The following is a 20,881-nucleotide window of genomic DNA, read 5'->3' as shown; positions in this document are numbered from 1 at the left end:
ACGAGGCCGAGAAAAGAACGAAGATGCGAAGTGTCAGTCGGGGCGGGGGCCTGTTGAATCGCGCGCACCTTCTCTGCGACGGGGTGCAAACCTTCGCGGTCCACCCGATAACCCAGGTAGATTACTTCCTTCGTCTGAAAGATGCACTTTGTGCGACGTAAACGGACTCCAGCCTCCGAAAAGCGTCTAAGGACAGCCTCCAGATTTTCCAAATGTTCCTGCTCCGACGTCCTTGTGATCAAAACGTCATCTAAGTAGACAGCGACACGCGGTAAACCTCTCAAAATGCCCTCCATAACGCGTTGAAAAATAGCGCAGGCAGAGGATACTCCAAAGGGCAAACGTATATTCATACAGGCCCCGGTGTGTATTAATCGTTACATATGGTCGGGAGGCAGGGTCCAGCTCCAACTGTAGGTAGGCGTGACTCATTTCTAATTTGTGAAGGGGAGTCCGCCTGCAAGCTTCGCGTAGAGATCCTCTATGCGAGGCATTGGATATCGGTCGAGTCGGGAAGTTTATAGTCGCCGCACAAGCGAACTGTGGCATCTGGCTTCATTACAGGTACAATTAGTGCTGCCCAGTCAGCGAAACGGACGGGCCTGATAATACCCAAAGTCTCCAAACGAGTGAGCTCCCCTTCTACCTTCTCGAGCAAGGCGTAAGGCACGGGCGCGCCCGGAAATAGTGTGGCGTGGCTCCATGTTCGACTTGGATACGGGCTACGGCCACTTTTATTTTCCCCAAACCGGGCTGGAATACATCTGGATATCGTCCTAGCACCTCAGTCAACCCTCCAGAAACTGTTTGGAGGATGTGCTGCCACTGCAAGCGTAAATGGCGCAACCAGTCCCGACCCAACAGGCTGGGCCCATGGCCGTGCACCACAATAAGTGGGAAACGCCCCTCCTGGCGTCCATAAACAACAGGGGTCATCGTCGTTCCTGCAATGTCCAATGGTTCCCCCCGTATAGGTGGCCAACTTGGCCTGTGTGTCGGTTAATGTAAGGGTCTGTATACCCTGCTTGATGCGGTCGAATGTCGTCTGGGCGATCACGGAGACCACTGCGCCAGTGTCCAACTCCATCTCGAGCGGGTGACCATTGACTCATACTGTCACCTTAATGGGGGCCACACGGGGAGCTGCCACACAATGCAGCTGCAGGCAGTCGTCCTCCGTCTCCACGTCCTCAGGGGTAGTCGCCGCAGGTTCATCCACATGGGAGGTACGACCCCTGGGCTGGTCCCAGTTCCGGTCAGAACGACGGCGCCTCTGGCGCCCCCAGGACCGGCGTCCGCAACGGGGTCGGCGCCTACAAGTCTGACACGGACATGGCTCCTCATCCATTGGTTCTGAAGAAGGTTCCCTTCGGGGAGGAATGTTCGACGGCCACTGGCGTCGATCCGGACGTCGCCTCGCCCAAGGTACCGCAGGAGTGCGGAGAACGTTTTCGGACGGAAGGGGTTGCACCCCAAGGCATGCACCTCCATTCCCTGTAGCTCCTGCACTCCTCGTTCTGCGCTCTATCGGGACAATACTATTTGAATGGCCTGTTGAAAAGTCAATGTTGGCTCAGCTAACAACTTTCTCTGGGTGGCTGCATTGTTAATACTGCAAACCAAACGGTCGCGTAACATTTCTGACAAGGTCTCACCATAGTCACAGTACTCCGCAATCCTGCGTAGCCTGGATAGAAAGTCGGCAAGGGATTCTCCTGGGGTCCTCTCAGCGGTATTAAACCGGTAACGGACTATCGTGGATGGGGTTGGGTTAAAATGTTGCACCACTAAATTCACAAGTTCATCAAACGTTTTGGTGTCTGGCGCAGCTGGGTACGTAAGGCTCCTAATCACCCAAACGTATGCGGGCCGCAGGCGGTGAGCAATATGACCAACTGGCGCTCGTTTTCGGTGATATTGTTTGCCCGGAATTAGTAACGCATCCGTTGTGCGTACTGGTTCCAGCTTTCCAGCGCAGCATCAAAAACATCCAAACGTCCGTACAGAGGCATGGTGTAATAGAAAACAACTTCCAACCTGTATCCAACAAAAATCCAAGGAGGTGGCTTCAGCAGTGTAGACAGCTATTCCCTTTAACCCTCGTCGCCAGTTTTGTGAGGGCCACGAAGAATCCAGCACGAGTTTCAATAATACAAAGAAATAACATTTATTTACAATAACATATATACACAACAGCAGCAGCAACTTCGCTTGCTGCTTACTCCTTCCTGCTGGTTCCAAACTGGCTAGCTTTATTTATACAGGGAGTCTGCTAATGATTTTTCCGCCCCCCTCATTGGGGAAGCTCATACTCCCACAGGATTGTGGGATTGTCATTAGTCCCCAGCCAATAGTAAGCAGGCAGGTTATAACACGAATCACTCCACCAACTGTGCACCTGGTTAATTCTGATAACGAACAGGACTCCCACATGCTAAATAGTTACGCAACCCCCCGAGCGTGATTCAAAACAAACCTGTTGGACTTCTTACTGTAACATAAGGGTAGATCAGGGAAATGGCTGCTTTGTCCAGAGCACCAAAATTCTATGAAATATTATAATATGCATCTGGTTCACCACCTTCTATTTGGAAACGTATTGAAAACATTTATGCCAAATCAATGCACTTTCCCATTATAAAATATATGCACATGAACTGCAACATGAGTACAACTCTAGACGCCTCATTGATGGAAAGTCCAGTATTAAATTTTTTTCTCTCTTTCTGCTCTATCCCATCCTTTTTGACTTCCCTTCCAAGACTATTCCCATGTCCCCATCTCTCTTATCGTACCCTTTTCATGGCTTAATTATTCACACTCTCTAAGACTGTTTGATCTGAAGATTTCACTTGGTCCTGATTCTTAGCATGCATTTCCAGGAGAGAACAATTAGTATGCAAAGGAAAACTAGATGCTTATTTAGTGGCAGTCTCCATGTTGCACAGAACTACACAAGTCAAACCTCCATCAAGGTCTTACCTCTTCCAATTAAAGCCAGTATGCTTCAGAGCTTCTTCAGCTAAGCGATCCAGAACATAACACACCTGCTCTCCATAACCTTGCTTCAGTTTGGAGGGAGGGAAATCTACTGAGCCACCCTAAAATGTTTGAATAGAAACACAGAAATTGATTATAGCCTGCAGCTGTTAACAGGTTCCTGAAGAGTGCAGTGGGCCTTTCAACAGAAACATGTTGTTTTACGAACATATGAATTAACGCAGATCATTAGCGGCCATTATGAGGATTATAACCAGGATAATGAAAAATACTGTAATTTTACAACAACCGAGAATACATCAATGTTTGCTATGGATTGTTTAACCACAATCAGTAAAATTAACCAATTTTGTTGAATTAAATTCTGGAGCATCTTTTTGACATTAATGAAAAACATAGTGAAAGAAATTCACACAACAATTTCCATAATTTTAAACATTTATTAAAGTGAAAATCCTTTCAAAGCATAAATATAGAATTTTTTTTTAAAATAGCAAAGGTGTCTTAGCTGGTGAGTAATAAGGCCATAGGCAGCAGACGTTTCCAGCTTCAATGCTGGAAATGTGATGTTAGATAATCTCACTCAGGGATTTGTAGAAGCACTTGAACTGATTTCAATGCTCTTGGGTTAAGAATGTAAAAGTAGCAGGGTACATGATGCCGACTGCCAGGTGGATGTTAGGGGAGGGGATACAGGACTGTACTCAGCCAGAGCAGCTTCAATAGTTGAATAGCCTGTCAACACTCAATGCAAGCAATCAATACCACCAGGAGGTAGAGGATATGGGAGAAAATAGCAAAACATTTGTATGGAAAACAGGATACAAAGAACAAAAAGAAGTTCCCATTAATCAATTTGTGCTCTGCTACTTAGCAGATTTATCTGCAGTGTATTACTTTCAGAAATGCACTCTGCTCAAGTTCGATTAAGGGAACCAAATAAATTTAGATTTTAAGCAATGCCACACGTTTGGACAGAGGGCGGCAGGTTAAGATTTGGATTACGAAACCTTTGTCAGAACACACTGCTGAAAGGAGACTGTGCCCAGGATGTTGATCCATATCTCCCCACTTTTTGTGTCAGTCACACCCTCTATGTTGTCAATATTTTCTTTCATTTTGAGTTTTACCGCACAGAAAGAGACCCTTCGTGTCTGCGCCAGCCATTAAGCACCTATCTATTCCAATCGCATTTTCCAGTACTTGATCCATTGCTGCCCATCTAAATGTTTCTTAAATGTTGTGAGGGCTTACACCTCTACCACCCTTTTGGATAGTGAGCTCCAGATTCCCAACACCGTCTAGTTGAACATGTTTTTCCTCAAATCCCATCTAAATCGCCTGTCCCTTACCTTAAATCTATGCCCCCTGGTTATTGGCCCCTCTACTAAAGAGAAAGGTTTCTCCGTATCTACGTCCCTCAGAATTTTGTACACCTCAATCAGGTCCCGCATAAATACAAACCCAGCCTAACCAGCCTCTCGATAGCTGAAACGCTCCAGCCCGGCAACATCCTGGTGAATCTCCTCTGCACCCTTTCTAGTGCAACCACATCCTTTCTATAGTGTGGTACCCAGAACTATACACAGTACTTTAGCTGTGGCCTAATGAGCCTTTTATACAACTCCATCATAACATCCCTGCTCTTGCCTTTATTAGCTGAGTAAGAAGTCTTACAACACCAGGTTAAAATCCAACAGGTTTGTTTTGAATCACTAGCTTTCGGAGCACCGCTCCTTCCTCAGGTGAATCAGATTCACCTGAGGAAGGAGCAGTGCTCCGAAAGCTAGTGATTCAAAACAAACCTGTTGGACTTTAACTTGGTGTTGTAAGACTTCTTACTGTGCTCACCCCAATCCAACGCCAGCATCTCCACATCACCTTTATTAGTTGAGGCATAGAATATAAGACCATAAGACATAGGAGCAGAAGTAAGGCCATTCGGCCCATCGAGTCCACTCCACCATTCAATCATGGCTGATTTCAACTCCATTTACCCGCTCTCTCTCTCCATAGCCCTTAATTCCTCGAGAAATCAAGAATTTATCAACTTCTGTCTTAAAGACACTCAACGTCCCGGCCTCCACCGCCCTCTGTGGCAATGAATTCCACAGACCCACCACTCACGGGCTGAAGAAATTTCTCCTCATCTCTGTTCTAAAGTAACTCCCTTCTATTCTAAGGCTGTGCCCCCGGGTCCTAGTCTCCCCTGCTAATGGAAACAACTTCCCGACGACCACCCTATCTAAGCCATTCATTATCTTGCAAGTTTCTATTAGATCTCCCCTCAACCTCCTAAACTCCAATGAATATAATCCCAGGATCCTCAGACGTTCATCGTATGTTAGGCCTACCATTCCTGGGATCATCCATGAGAATCTCCGCTGGACCCGCTCCAGTGCCAGTATGTCCTTCCTGAGATGTGGGGCCCAAAATTGCTCACAGTATTCTAAATGGGGCCTAACTAGTGCTTTATAAAACTTCAGAAGTACATCCCTGCTTTTATATTCCAAGCCTCTTGAGATGAATGACAATATTGCATTTGCTTTCTTAATTACGGACTCAACCTGCAAGTTTAATTTAGAGAATCCTGGACTAGGACTCCCAAGTCCCTTTGCACTTCAGCATTATGAATTTTGTCACCGTTTAGAAAATAGTCCATGCCTCTATTCTTTTTTCCAAAGTGCAAGACCTCGCACTTGCCCACGTTGAATTTCATCAGCCATTTCTTGGACCACTCTCCTAAACGGTCTAAATCTTTCTGCAGCCTCCCCACCTCCTCAATACTACCTGCCCCTCCACCGATCTTTGTATCATCGGCAAACTTAGCCAGAATGCCCCCAGTCCCGTCATCTAGATCGTTAATATATAGAGAACAGCTGTGGCCCCAACACTGAACCCTGCGGGACACCACTCACCGGTTGCCATTCCGAAAAAGAACCTTTTATCCCAACTCTCTGTCTTCTGCCTGACAGCCAATCGTCAATCCAGGTTAGTACCTTGCCTCGAATACCATGGGCCCTTATTTAACTCAGCAGTCTCCCGTGAGGCACCTTATCAAAGGCCTTTTGGAAGTCAAGATAGATAACATCCACTGGCTCTCCTTGGTCTAACCTATTTATCTCTTCAAAGAACTCTAACAGGTTTGTCAGGCACGACCTCCCCTTACTAAATCCATGCTGACTTGTCCTAATTCGACCCTGCACTTCCAAGAATTTAGAAATCTCATCCGTAACGATGGATTCTAGAATCTTGCCAACAACCGAGGTTAGGCTAATTGGCCTATAAATTTCCATCATTTTTCTTGTTCCCTTCTTGAACAGGGGGGTTACAACAGCAATTTTCCAATCCTCTGGGACTTTCCCTGACTCCAGTGACTTTTGAAAGATCATAACTAACGCCTCCACTATTTCTTCAGCTATCTCCTTGAGAACTCTAGGATATAGCCCATCTGGGCCCGGAGATTTATTAATTTTTTAGACTTCTTAGTTTCTCTAGCACTTTCTGCTTTGTGATGGCTACCATATTCAACTCTGCCCCCTGACTCTCCTGAATTGTTGGGATATTACTCATGTCTTCCACTGTGAAGACTGACACAAAGTACTTATTTAGTTCTTCAGCTATTTCCTTGTCTCCCATCACTAGATTACCAGCGTCATTTTGGAGCGGCCCAATGTCTGCTTTTGCCTCCCGTTTGTTTTTAATGTATTTAAAGAAACTTTTATTATTATTCTTAATGTTACTGGCTAGCCTACCTTCATATTTGATCCTCTCCTTCCTTATTTCTCTCTTTGTTATCCTCTGTTTGTTTTTGTAGCCTTCCCAATCTTCTGACTTCCCACTACTCTTTGCCACATTATAGGCTTTGTTTTGCTTTGATGCATTCCCTAACTTCCTTTGTCAGCCATGGCTGCCTAATCCCCCCTCTGATAACCTTTCTTTTCTTTGGGATGAACCTCTGTACTGTGTCCTCAATTACTCCCAGAAACTCCTGCCATTGCTGTTCTACTGTCTTTCCCACTAGGCTCTGCTCCCAGTCGATTTTTGTCAGTTCCTCCCTCATGCCCCTGTAGTTACCTTTATTTAACTGTAACACCTTTCCATCTGATCTACCTTCTTTCTTTCAAATTGCAGACTGAATTCTACCATATTATGATCACTGCCTCCTAAGTGTTCCCTTACTTTAAGATATTTTGTCAAGTCTGGCTCATTACATAACACTAAGTCCAGAATGGCCTGTTCCCTCGTGGGCTCCATCACAAGCTGTTCCAAAAAGCCCTCCTGTAAACATTCAATGAATTCCCTTTCTTTGGGTCCACTGGCAACATTATTTACCCAGTCCACCTGCATATTGAAGTCCCCCATGATCACTGTGACCTTGCCTTTCTGACATGCCCTTTCTATTTTGTGGTGCATTTTGTGCCCCTGATCCTGACCACTGTTAGGAGGCCTGTACATAACTCTCATTATGTTTTTTTTGCCTTTGTGGTTCCTCAACTCTACCCACACAGACTCCACATCATCTGACCCTATGTCGTTTAGTGCTATTGATTTAATTTCATTCCTAATTAACAAGGCAACCCCGCCCCCTCTGCCCACCTCTGTCTTTTCGATAGGTTGTGAATCCCTGGATGTTTAAATGCCAGTCCTGAACCCCCTGCAACCACGTCTCTGTGATGCCTACCACACCATACCTGCCAGTCACAATCTGGGCCACAACTCATCTACCTTGTTCCGTACACTGCGCGCATTTAAATATAGCACCTTTAATTCTCTATTGACCGTCCCTTTTTGTTTTCTTAGTGTGGTGGACCTTGGTTTACTGAGCCTTTCCATACACTGTGTCATATTTTGTGAGATGGGGACTATCGTAACCTCTCCTGAGTTCTGTCTTTTTGTGCTTTTTTGTATTCCTAAGCAGCTACGCTTCCCACTGATTACTTCACCTCTTGGTTCCCTGACTTTCCTTTCACCCCCAATCTCTAGTTTAAAGTCCTACTGACCACCCTATTTACTCTTTTCGCCAGAACACTGGTCCCAGCTCGGTTCAGGTGGAGACTATCCCAACGGTATAGGTCCCCCCTGTACCAAAACTGATGCCAGTGTCCCATGAAAAGGAACCCCGCTTTCCCACACTACTCTTTCAGCCACGTGTTAACTTCTCTTATTCTTGCCTCCCTATGCCAATTTGCACGTGGCTCGGGCAGTAATCCAGAGATTATGACCCTTGAGGACCTGTTTTTTAATTAGAATCCTAGCTCTTTATAATCTCTAAACAGGTCCTCTTTCCTAGACTTGCCTATGTTGTTGGTACCGACATGGACCACAACAACTGGATCCTCCCCCTCCCTCTCCAGTATCCTTTCAAGCCGGTCAGAGATGTCCCGCACCCTAGCACCGGGCAGTCAACAGTTTATGCGGGACTCTTTATCCTGCTTACAAAGGATACTATCTATCCCCCGATAATAGAATCCCCTACAACTACAACTTGCCTATTTACTCCCTCTCCTTGAATGGCCTGCTGAACCATGGTGCCTTGGTCAGCTGACTCATCCTTCCTGCAGCCCTGTTCGCCATCCACACAGGGAGCAAGTGCCTCGTACCTGTTGGACAGGGTCAAGGGCAGATGCTCCGGAGTTCCTGACTGCTGGTTCCCTTTACCTGCCTGGCTTGCAGTCACACCCTGCTGTCCCTGGCTACTGGCAGGATTTAAACTACTTACTCCGACAGGTGTGACTGCCTCCTGAAACACAGTGTCCAGGTAAGTCTCCCCCTCCCGGATATTTGAAGCTCAGACTCCAGCTCATCAACTCTGAGCTCGGAGCTCTTCGAGCAGCCAACACTTACTGCAGATGTGGTCGCTGCAGCTCGCAATGGGATCTGCCAGCTCCCACATCAAACAGCTCAAGCACATCACCTGACCAGCCATCTCTAATTAATTAATTTGTTTAATTTAAGTTTACGAGTTTAGCTGTGTTTTTTTTTAAAATTTGGGGCAGATTTGCTATCAACCAATCAGATCACAGCTTCCCTCTGACGTCACTTTTGAAAAAAAAAAGTGGAAAACAAGAAGTTACTGTTAGGTTTTTATACTCAGAGACTGCTCCTCCTCCTCCGAACGGCTCCCGAAACTAGGCCGCGAACTTTTTAAATCTCCGCTCCGACTCGCAGCTCCCGCGCTTTTTAAATCTCCGCTCCGACTCGCAGCTCCCGCGCTTTTTAAATCTCCGTTCCGACTCGCAGCTCCTGCGCTTTGTAAATCTCTGTTCCGACTCGCAGCTCCTGCGCTTTTTAAATCTCCGCTCCGACTCGCAGCTCCTGCGCTTTTTAAATCTCCGCTCCGACTCGCAGCTCCCGCGCTTTTTAAATCTCCGCTCCGACTCGTAGCTCCCGCTCTTTTTAAATCTCCACTCCGACTCGCAGCTCCTGCGCTTTTTAAATCTCCGCTCCGACTCGCAGCTCCTGCGCTTTTTAAATCTCCGCTCCGACTCGCAGCTATTGCATATGCCTTCTTAACCACCTCATCTTCCAGTCCTGCTGCTTCAGGAATCTTTGGACATGCATCCCAAGGGTCCTCTGTACTTCCAAACATCCTGTCATTAATTTTGTAATCTTTTGCCTCGTTAGTCCTCCCAAAATACATCACCTCTCACTTTTCAGGGTTAAATTCCATTTACTGCTATTCTTCCTAACTGACTAGCCTCTCTTATAATATCATCCTGTAATCTAAGGCTTTCCTCATTGTTATTTATCACACCACCAATTTTCTGACCATACCTCCCATATTCATGCCAAGAAATTAATGTACACTTCAAGCAGCAAAGGACCCAGCGCTGATCCATATACGCAGGTCTCCAGTCATAAAATCAGACTCCGTAACGACCCTCTTATGGACTGACCTGATTAATACTACACTCCGGTGTAATTCACCCGATGCCGGTGTCTACGTATTTACATTGTGTACCTTATGTTGCCCTATTATGTATTTTATTTTCATGTTCTAAATTATCTGTTTGAACTGCTTTCACTGTACCTCTGTACACTTGACAATAAACAAATCCAATCCAATCCAAATCAACCTTCAACCATAATCCTATGCCTCCTGCCAAATTGGATCCAATGTGCCAAATTTTCCTGGATCCCATAGGTTCTGACAAGTCTTCTGTCTTCTTGACCAGTCTCCCACGTGGGACCTTGTCCAATGTCTTAGTGAAGTCCATGTGAATGTAAACTACATCAACTGCACTGCCCTCATCTACATACCTAGCTAACTCCTCGAAAAATTCAATAAAATTTGTTAGACATGATCTCTCTTTGACAAAGCCATGCTGACTTTCCTAGATTAATCCTTACCTCTCCAAGTGGAGATTAATTCTGTTCCTCAGAATTTTTTCCAATAATTTCTCTACCACTGATGTTAGTTCCACTGACCTGTAATTACATGTTTTTTCCCTATTTCCCTTCTTGAATAATGGTAACATATTAGCTGTCCTCTGGTGCTCTGGCATCTCATCTGTGGCAGACAGGATTTGAAAATTAGCATCAGATTCCCTGCAACCTCCTCACTTGTCTCATACAGCAACCAGGATACATCTCATCTGGGCCTGGAGATTTATCCACTTTTAAGCCCGCTAAAACCACCAGCATCACCTCCCTCTCGATGCTAAGCTGTTTAATTAAATCACAGTACCTCTCCCTGCTTGCTATACTGTGTCATGAATAGTCTGTGTTGCTATTATTTCTGCTTATTGCGGCATAGTAGCACAGTGGTTAGCACTGTTGTTCACAGTGCCAGGGTCCCAGGTTCGATTCCTGGCTTGGGTCACTATCTGTGTGGACTCTGCACGTTCTCCCTGTGTCTGCGTGGGGTTCCTCCGGGTGCTCAGGTTTCCTCCCACAAGTCTCGAAAGGCATGCTGTTAGGAAATTTGGACATTCTGAATTCTCCCTCTGTGTACCCGAACAGGCGCCGGATTGTGGCGACCAGAGGATTTTCACAGTAACTTCATTGCAGTGTTAATGTAAGCTGACTTGTGACAATCAAGATTATTATTACTCATGTCACAATGCAAGATAACCTTCTAAACTCCCCCAATTTTTCATCATCTATTGAGACTAACACCCATTCTCAAGTCATGTTTTCTAATTACAGTTTATGAGACCACGATATTTGAATTAGTTAATGACATGATGACTACTGACAACCTTTTTTTTCCTCTTACCATATTCTCCAAATATTTTGTTACTTTCCGGACAGTTGTCAGGGACAGGTATGGAGTCAGTACCTGGGGTGTGGAGTTTGGATCAGAGACCAAAGACAATGGCTTCAGGCTCCAATATGTAATCAGAAGAAATTTCTGCTCATCCAGCCTGATAAGCAATGATATTTTCACAACAGTGGGGGAGTTGAGAGGGGTAGTGGTGAGGTGGAGCTGGGTGTTGTCAGTTTACATGTGAAAACTATTACTGTGCTTTTGGATGTTGCTGAGGGGCAGTGTGGAGATGAGAAACAGTTCCGTTAAAGAAGCTACGTAAATACAAGTTGTTGTTGTATTTAAGAGAAAACCTTCTGCTGTTTGATATTCTTAGTACAACTGTAAATTTCAGAAAAATAGCAACAGTAAGTAGAAACATATAAACTTTGAGTACTAAAGAGTCAATTTAAATATATGCCTGAATTCTCCGGCCTCTCGCTGGGACTCTCTGGTCCCGCCGGCAGCACACCCCCTTCCACGGGTTTTCCGGCGGCATGGGGTGGCTTCATTGGGAAAACCCATTGACGGTGGCAGAAATATAGAATTCCATTGGCAGTGAATGACACTTCGCCTCCCGCCGCCGGGAAACATGCGGTTAGGAAGCCGGAGAATCCTGCCCCCAAATTATATTTTTTCAGAAACATTACTGCAAAAACAAAATACACATTCTGGTCACATAAACATATGTTCGATCGAAAGTAAAGTCAAAAGCTACATGAGTTTACAACTGGTCCATTTATCATCACAGTAACACTATTGATTATCAAAGAGAAGATTAATTTAGTTGTTCTCTAAAGGGACATTTTTTCCTTTTGACAGAAAATTGTAAAGACTTAGATAGTTCTAGACATTTAATTACATGTATAAGAGGTAATGTTAAATAAAATTCAGCACTTTCTACGACAATATTTCCTTGCAAATTTGTTGTTTGTAAAGTGGGCGTAACATTTTATTACAGCAAGCAGTGTTACAGCAAGCAGTGTTAAATTCATTGCCCTCATTGTGAGTTTAATATTTTACACTTACCAAAGCACGGAGTCCTGTCAGAATATTTGATATTGTTGCATTTGGATCATCATATTCTTGGGGCTGTTCAAAAAAGCGTCCTGCCTGGTTTAACAACCAAGCTGCCAGAGATGTAAACATGTAGAATTGCTCGCCAGGGTTTGTGGGGAGAGCAAAGTAGTGTCTGTTCAAATAAGTATTTAATAGATAACTAGAATATATCAACAGAGGCTTATCGATTATATTTAACATGACAACTATTTAAGATCACATATGCTCTATTATCTCCTCTGCCCTCCCCAGAACATTGAAAATTTGTTCGACCTGATCCAAACCTATGCAAAAGCAGAAATATGAAGCATTTCATTTGAAGCTTTGGAAGCAACTGAGTATATTACTGCAGTGGTTTATTCCAAGGAGGTAGTACATGGCTTCGGCTCCAGATCTGCTTTAGACAACATTTGAGGATAGGAGGAGCAGGGAATGCTGTATGCGAGAACATAAAACATGGAATGAATGGTAATAACCCACTGAAACACAATATTGCCAACAGACCACATAAACTTTACACGGCATAAATATAAAGTCAGGACTTCCGGGTGCGGTGATGACCAGCTAAGTCGCACCTGTCGGCAGCTCCCGTTGGAACGGACTTTTGGGCTCTTGATAAGAGCCCCAATGGCAATTTTAAACGGCCAAAATCACTGTGCGGTGAAATAGAAGGGAATCCCCCCGGATACTGATGGAAAAAGGAGAGGATAGCGGCAGGATTGCAGTGGATCCTTCGGAGCAGTGGCAAGGAAGGGAAGCTCGAAGCAAGATGGCGTTGGCAGATGGCCGTTCGATATGGGGCCCGGAGCAACAAGAGTTCCTGCGGCGCTGTGTGGAAGAGCTGAAGAAGGAGGTGTTGGCCCCGATGCTACAGGCGATTGAAGGGCTAAAGGAGGCGCAGAGGACCCAGGAGCTGGATCTTCGGGTCGTGAAGGCAAAGGCTGCTGAAAATGAAGATGAAATTCAGGGCCTGGTGGTGAAGACAGACGCACGAGGCGCAGCACAAGAGGTGTGTGGAGAGGTTGGAAGCCCTGGAGAATAATTCGAGGAGGAAGAATCTAAGAGTCTTAGGTCTTCCCGAGGGCGCAGAGGGGGTGGACGTTGGGGCATATGTGAGCACGATGCTTCACTCGCTAATGGGATCGGAGGGAGCTTATCGAGTTATGGCGCGAAGACCAAGGGCAGGAGAAATACCTCGAGCCATAGTGGTGAGGTTTCACCGCTATAATGACAGAGAGATGGTCCTAAGATGGGCGAAGAAAATTCGGAGATGCAGGTGGGAGAACACGGTGATCCGCGTATACCAGGATTGGAGTGCGGAGGTGGCGAGAAGGAGGGCAAGTTTCAATCGGGCTAAGGCGGTGCTTCACAAAAAGGTGAAATTTGGAATGCTGCAACCGGCAAGACTGTGGGTCACATACCAAGGGAAGCACCACTACTTTGAGACGGCAGAAGAGGCGTGGACATTCATAGTAGATGAGAAGCTGGAATAGTCTGGCGCGAGAAAGAGCTTCTGGGACAAAGTGGTGGGGTGACTATGTGGGACGAGGAAGGGGGGGGGAATGATTTTTCAATTGTTAACTCTTTAATCCTGTAAATTTTCTCTCTTCCCCTTGTTTGGGGGGGGGGTATGAGGAACTGTGGGCGCCGGTGGGTAGGAAAGCGGGGCTGAGTGGGAAACGCGGGCCACGTTCCCGCGCTATGGTAATTATGGCGGGAACGGGGACGCGGGAAGGTGGGGGCCTCGCACAGTGAGAGGCCGAGGGCAAACGGGGAAGCCGAGGTCAGCCAGAGTTCGCTGACTTCCGGGAGCAACATGGGGGGTGTAATTACGCTAGAGGGGGATCTAGCGGAGGGGGGGGGGGGGGGGGAGGGAGCTAACTGGGTTGCTGCTGCTAAGGGAAAGGGGGAGCTGTTATGAGGCGGGGTGGTCGAGGCGGGAGGGCACCGTCGGTGGGATATACGGGCACGTGGGAACCGGGTGAGGAGCTGGGGTAAAAAAGGGGATGGCTAGTCGACAAGTGGGGGGGGGGGTAAAGAGCCCCCCAACCCGGTTGATCACGTGGAACGTGAGAGGGCTGAATGGGCCGATTAAAAGGGCGCGGATACTCGCACACCTCAAGAAATTAAAGGCAGATGTGGTTATGTTGCAGGAGACGCACCTGAAATTGACAGAGCAGGTCAGACTACGTAAAGGATGGGTGGGACAGGTGTTTCATTCGGGTTTGGATGCGAAGAATAGGGGGGTGGCTATTTTAGTGGGGAAACGGGTACTGTTTGAGGCAAAGACCATAGTGGCGGATAGTGGGGGTAGATACTTGATGGTGAGTGGCAGACTGCAAGGGGAGGCGGTGGTTCTGGTGAACATGTACGCCCCGAACTGGGATGATGCAAACTTCATGAGGCGTATGTTGGGGCGTATCCCAGACTTGGAGGTGGGAAAGTTGGTAATGGGGGAGATTTCAATAGTGCTTGATCCAGGGCTGGACCGGTCGAGGTCCAGGACCGGGAGGAGGCCGGCAGCGGCCAAGGTGCTTAAGGACTTCATGGAGCAGATGGGAGGAGTAGACACTTGGAGATTTATCAGACCTAGGAGTAAGGAGTTCTCATTCTTCTCCCATGTTCACAAGGTATATTCACGGATAGACTTTTTTGTCCTGGGAAGGGCACTGATCCGAAGGTGACAGGGACGGAGTACACGGCCATAGCCATCTCGGACCACGCTCCACACTGGGTAGATCTGGACGTAGGAGAGGAAAAGGAACAGCACCCACTCTGGAGAATGGATATGGGCCTGTTGGCGGATGAGGGGATATGTCTAAGGGTGAGGGGGTGTATCGAAAGGTACTTGGAGTTTAATGACAATGGAGAGGTTCAGGTGGGAGTGGTCTGGGAGGCGTTGAAGGCGGTGGTCAGAGGGGAACTGATATCCATAAGGGCACACAAAGGGAAGCAAGACAGTAAAGAAAGGGAGCGATTGCTGAGAGAACTTCTGAGGGTGGACAGGCAATATGCAGAGGCACTGGAGGAGGGACTGTACAGGGAAAGACAAAGGTTACATGTGGAATTTGACATGCTGACCACGGGTAAGGCAGAGGCACAGTGGAGGGCACAGGGAGTGCAGTATGAATATGGAGAAGGCGAGTCGGTTACTGGCCCAACAATTGAGGAAGAGGGGAGCGGCGAGGGAGATAGGTGGGGTGAGGGATGAGGAGGGAGAGATGGAACGGGGAGCGGAGAGAGTGAATGGGGTGTTTAAGACATTCTATGAGAGGTTGTATAAGGCTCAGCCCCCGGAAGGGAAGGAGAGAATGATGCATTTCCTGGATCAGCTGGAATTCCCGAAGGTGGAGGAGCAGGAGAGGGCAGGACTGGGAGCACAGATTGATGTGGAGGAGGTGGTAAAGGGGATTGGGAGCATGCAGGCGGGGAGGCCCCGGGACCGGATGGGTTCCCGGTGGAATTTTATAGGAAATATATAGACCTACTGGCCCCGCTTTTGACGAGAACCTTTAATGAGGCCAGGGAAAGGGGGACGTTGCCCCCGACTATGTCGGAGGTGACAATATCGTTACTTTTGAAGAAGGATAAAGACCCGCTGCAGTGTGGGTCCTACAGGCCCATTTCCCTTTTGAATGTAGATGCTAAGCTCCTGGCCAAGCTAATGGCGACGAGGATAGAGGATTGTGTCCCGGGGGTGGTCCATGAGGATCAAACTGGGTTCGTTAAGGGGAGACAGCTGAACACGAACATACGGAGGCTGCTAGGGGTGATGATGATGCCCCCACCAGAGGGGGAGGTGGAGATAGTGGTGGCGATGGATGCCGAGAAAGCATTTGACAGGGTCGAGTGGGACTACTTGTGGGAAGTGTTGAGGCGATTTGGTTTCGGTGAAGGGTTCATTGGATGGGTACAGCTGCTATATAGGGCCCCGGTGGCAAGTGTGATCACGAACAGGCAGAGGTCTGACTACTTCCGTCTTTATAGAGGGACGAAGCAGGGGTGTCCCCTGTCTCCGTTACTGTTTGCATTGGTAATTGAGCCCCTGGCCATAGCACTGAGGGGCTCCAGGAAGTGGAGGGGAGTACTCAGGGGAGAAGAACACCGGGTATCATTGTATGCAGATGATTTACTGCTGTATGTTGCGGACCCGGTGGAGGGGATGCCTGAGATAATGCAGACGCTCGGGGAGTTTGGGGAATTCTCAGGGTACAAATTGAACATGGGGAAGAGTGAGTTGTTTGTGGTACATCCGGGGGAGCAGAGCAGGGGAATAGAGGATTTACCGCTGAGGAGGGTAGCAAGGGATTTCCGGTACTTGGGGATCCAGATAGCCAGGAGTTGGGGAACTTTACATAGGCTTAATTTAACACGATTGGTGGAACAGATGGAGGAGGATTTTAAGAGATGGGACATGGTGCCCCTGTCACTGGTGGGGAGGGTGCAGGCGGTCAAAATGGTAGTCCTCCCGAGATTCCTTTTTGTGTTTCAGTGCCTCCCGGTGATGGTCACGAAGGCTTTTTTTAAGAAGATCGAGAAAAGCGTTATGAGTTTTGTGTGGGCTGGGAAGACCCCGAGAGTGAGGAGGGGGTTCTTGCAGCGTAGCAGGGAGAGGGGGGGGGGGGGGGACTGGCACTACCGAGCTTAAGTGAGTACTATTGGGCCGCCAATGTTTCAATGGTGTGTAAGTGGATGGGAGAAGGGGAGGGAGCGGCGTGGAAGAGATTGGAGATGGCGTCCTGCAAAGGAACCAGCCTACAAGCACTGGTGACGGCACTGCTGCCGTTCTCCCCGAAGAAATACACCACAAGTCCAGTGGTGGTGGCAACGCTGAAAATTTGGGGGCAGTGGAGACGGCATAGGGGAATGACAAGAGCCTCGGTGCGGTCCCTGATAAGAAATAATCATAGGTTTGTCCCGGGGAGAATAGATGGGGGATTTGGAGCATGGCAGAGAGCTGGGATTGTGCAACTTAGGGATCTGTTCTTGGACGGGACGTTTGCGAGTCTGGGATAGCTGACGGAAAAATATGGGTTGCCCCAAGGGAATGAATTTCGATACATGCAACTGAGGGCTTTTGCGAGGCAACAGGTGAGGGAATTCCCGCAGCTCCCGACGCAGGAGATTCAGGATAGAGTGATCTCAGGGACATGGGTGGGGGATGGTAGGGTGTCAGATATATACAGGGAAATGAGAGACGAGGGGGAGAACATGGTGGATGAGCTGAAGGGAAAATGGGAGGAAGAGCTGGGGGAAGAGATTGAAGAGGGGCTGTGGGCAGATGCCCTACGTAGGGTAAACTCTTCGTCGTCGTGCGCCAGGCTTAGCCTAATACAATTTAAGGTTTTGCACAGGGCACATATGACCGGAGCAAGGCTCAGTAAATTTTTCGGGGTGGAGGATAGGTGTGGGAGATGCTCGAGAAGCCCAGCAAACCACACCCACATGTTTTGGTCATGCCCGGCACTGCAGGGGTTCTGGGTGGGGGTGGCGAAGGTGCTTTCAAAAGTGGTGGGGGTCCGGGTCGAGCCAGGCTGGGGGCTGGCTATATTCGGGGTTGCAGAAGAGCCGGGAGTGCAGGAGGCGAGAGAGGCTGATGTTTTGGCCTTTGCGTCCCTAGTAGCCCGGCGAAGGATACTGCTTATGTGGAAGGAAGCCAAGCCTCCGGGCGTGGAGACCTGGATAAATGACATGGCAGGGTTTATAAAACTGGAACGGATAACGTTTGCACTAAGGGGTTCGGCTCAGGGGTTCACCAGGCGGTGGCAACCATTCATTAACTACCTCGCAGAACGATAAAGGAAATGGGAAGGTAACAGCAGCAACCCAGGGGGAAGGGGGGGGCGGGGGGGGTGGAGGGCTCAGGTGGGTCCTCAGGGGTGTTTTTGTAAAGATATTGGTACTTGGTTATGTATATTGAATTGCAGATTTTATTAATTGGGAGAGCTATCATTTTTGTTATGGCTGTTGCCATTTAGTTTATATATTATTTATTTATTTGTTAAAATACGGTCACGGTTATTTATATTGTTTTGCTGTTGTAAAAAGGGGAAAAACCTTTGTACAGTTTTGTATGGCCGAAAAAGTTGAAAAAAATATTTTTTTAAAATAAAATAAATAAATATAAAGTCAGATGAAGCTGCTTCGAAGTTCAAAATAAGTATAAACAGAAATAAAAGATGACAAGCATTTTTGAAATATGTTGACTGTTTTTCTGTTTTTTGGAATACGGATTGTGAAAAACCTGCATTTAACCAAACAGGGAATCACCTCACAAATATTTTCAACTGAACTTGTCAAACAAAGATAAGAGCAAATATAAAGAGCTTGAGTATTGCTGAAAAGAGATATTTGATCGAAGCTTTCGTCTGGACTCGTCAAGACAATCGCAAGAATACCAATGTCAATGTAAACAACAAATTTATACTGTACAAAAAGAGACTGCTGATTAGTTAGCCAGTGGACTCTGGTCGGTAGAGGTGTTGTCATGGAGAATGCACCAGTTCACGGTGACTGACAGTTAACTGCCAAGCATTGTTTGAAAATTTAAAGCAGGTAGCTTGATTCATTCCTCAGGGCAATGCCTTTACCAATCAGAGTCAGGTTGTCTGGTTTAAATTTTGAAACAATGCTTGGCAGTTAACGGTCAGTTACCAGTCACTGCAGCATTCTCCATGGCAACATCTCTATCAATCAGAGTCCACTTGCCAACCAATCAGCATTTCCATCACATACAGTATAAAGTTGTTGCTTCCCTGACATTGATATTCTTGCAATTGTCCCAATGAGTGCAAGATGAAAAGCTTCAACTAAATGTATTTTTTCAACAATACTCAAGTTCTGTACTATCAAACAACTAAATAAAAAGAACATAATGATAATAATATTGTTATAGTAATATTATGACAACTCAGTCCACACAAGGATAGCATTCAGTGGGCCATTCAGTCCATTGCACTTGTGCTACTAGTTTTTCAGCCGAAGCTAATTTGTTGAAGTATAATTTATGTGCCTTTACAAATATTAGCCAATTCTTTTTAAGTTATGGTTTTATTGCTCAATAATTTGTCTATAATTCTCCCATTCCCTTATTATTTTAGTGATAATTCCCATTGTTACTGATTTACGAACCACCACAAATATTTTCACCATTTATCTTGACAACTTTGAAAACTTCCATTCGATTTTCCTTTAACATTTCAGTGATACCCACTTATTTTTCCACAACTAGTCAGTTTTAACTCAATGATGGGCGTTCATGTACAAACCAGCAGATTGTGCACTCAAGCTTCACTCCAGAGGCACCAGCAAATAATTCCAGACTAAAACTTCAGTTAGGAGTGTTGCACTGAGGGTGGTACCAGGGGAGACATTCAACCAAAAGACCTAGCTGTCTTTTTTTTTGCAAAAAGATCCTACGCACCATTCAAACAGCAGGCGAGTTCTCAAAGTTGGCCACATCTATCTCTCAACCAACAGAGTGAAGGTGTGGGCTTGGGTAGGGTCCCAGGGGCCGGTGCAGACACGATGGGCCAAATGGCTTCCTTCTGCACTGTAAATTCTATAATGCCAACACGTAAAACTATTGTAGCTATTGTAAAACAAATAGCTATTTGTGGAACTTTGCTGTGCACAAATTGGCTCATGCATTCGTTTACATTTCAAAAGGGAAGGGCTTTAGGACATTAAAGGTGTTATAAAAAGACATGCTATCTCTTTTCTTTCATTCCGAACAGGCGCCGGAATGTGGCGACTAGGGGCTTTTCACAGTAACTTCATTTGAAGCCTATTTGTGACAATAAGCGATTTTCATTTCATTTCATCCTAGTCTATTTGGCTGGACCCTTTCTACAATGGGTGGACACAATGCACTAGATTATGGCCTAACCCATATAGATTGCTTTCTTTTAATATTTAAAGCTTCGCTATGTGAGACTCCGAATGTTATGAGGACTTGGAGACGAAGCAGGGCCAAAGGGAGAGCTTCGAGTGACTCTCTCCCCCCTCCTATGGTCATGGTACAGTTGCCTCCCCTCTCCCAGGGCCGGCGCCCACCTCGACAGCGCTTTCATGTTGTTCCTCCGGATCAAATCCTCCTCGTAGTTCATCAGCTTCAGCTTGTCCAGCAGATCCTCCATGGTGACAAACATTTGATAGGCGGCGCCCGGGCCGCGCTCGCCTTCATCACCTCGCCGCCCGTCGTCGGCCATCGGAACAGCGGTGGAGCAGCCGGCGGTACCGGCTCAGGGCCCCGGCCCGCTCTGTTTATTCACCCGAGAACCGCCCGCACGGCTCGGCCTAGCCCGGGGACGGCCTGTGATGTAAAAATTAAACGGTTCAAGCGCCCGCCCGCTCGCCTGTCCCATTCGAAACCAACACTGCGTATCCAGGAAGTGAGAGCAGCAGCGCGTGTGGTTGTCAAGGAGCCCTTGCAGGAGAGAGGATGCTGTGTACAATCAGCTGCTGGCAATGAACAACAACATAACCCAACAACTACAGAGACTTTCATGTAATAAAACATCACAAGGTGCTTCACAGGAAATTAAATATGAATATAATATCGAATATATA

General features: G+C 46.9%; 1 protein-coding gene across 1 annotated transcript in view; it reads right to left on the bottom strand.

Moving 5' to 3' along the window:
* Positions 1-20,664, bottom strand: part of ift57 (intraflagellar transport 57 homolog (Chlamydomonas)) — a 43,593-nt gene extending 22,929 nt beyond the window's left edge. Inside the window, exons 1-3 of the mRNA XM_072508721.1 lie at positions 20,366-20,664; positions 12,281-12,443; positions 2,983-3,101 (exon numbers count right to left, since the gene is read on the bottom strand). Of these exons, the coding sequence (XP_072364822.1) occupies positions 2,983-3,101; positions 12,281-12,443; positions 20,366-20,520 (437 nt within the window). The 5' untranslated portion in view covers positions 20,521-20,664. The remainder of the gene's footprint in view (positions 1-2,982; positions 3,102-12,280; positions 12,444-20,365) is intronic.
* Between the last annotated feature and the right edge of the window lie 217 nt (positions 20,665-20,881).

Source organism: Scyliorhinus torazame, chromosome 6 (assembly GCF_047496885.1).
Source record: "Scyliorhinus torazame isolate Kashiwa2021f chromosome 6, sScyTor2.1, whole genome shotgun sequence".
Classification (NCBI taxonomy): domain Eukaryota; kingdom Metazoa; phylum Chordata; class Chondrichthyes; order Carcharhiniformes; family Scyliorhinidae; genus Scyliorhinus; species Scyliorhinus torazame.
This window is presented reverse-complemented; position numbering and strand designations above follow the sequence as displayed.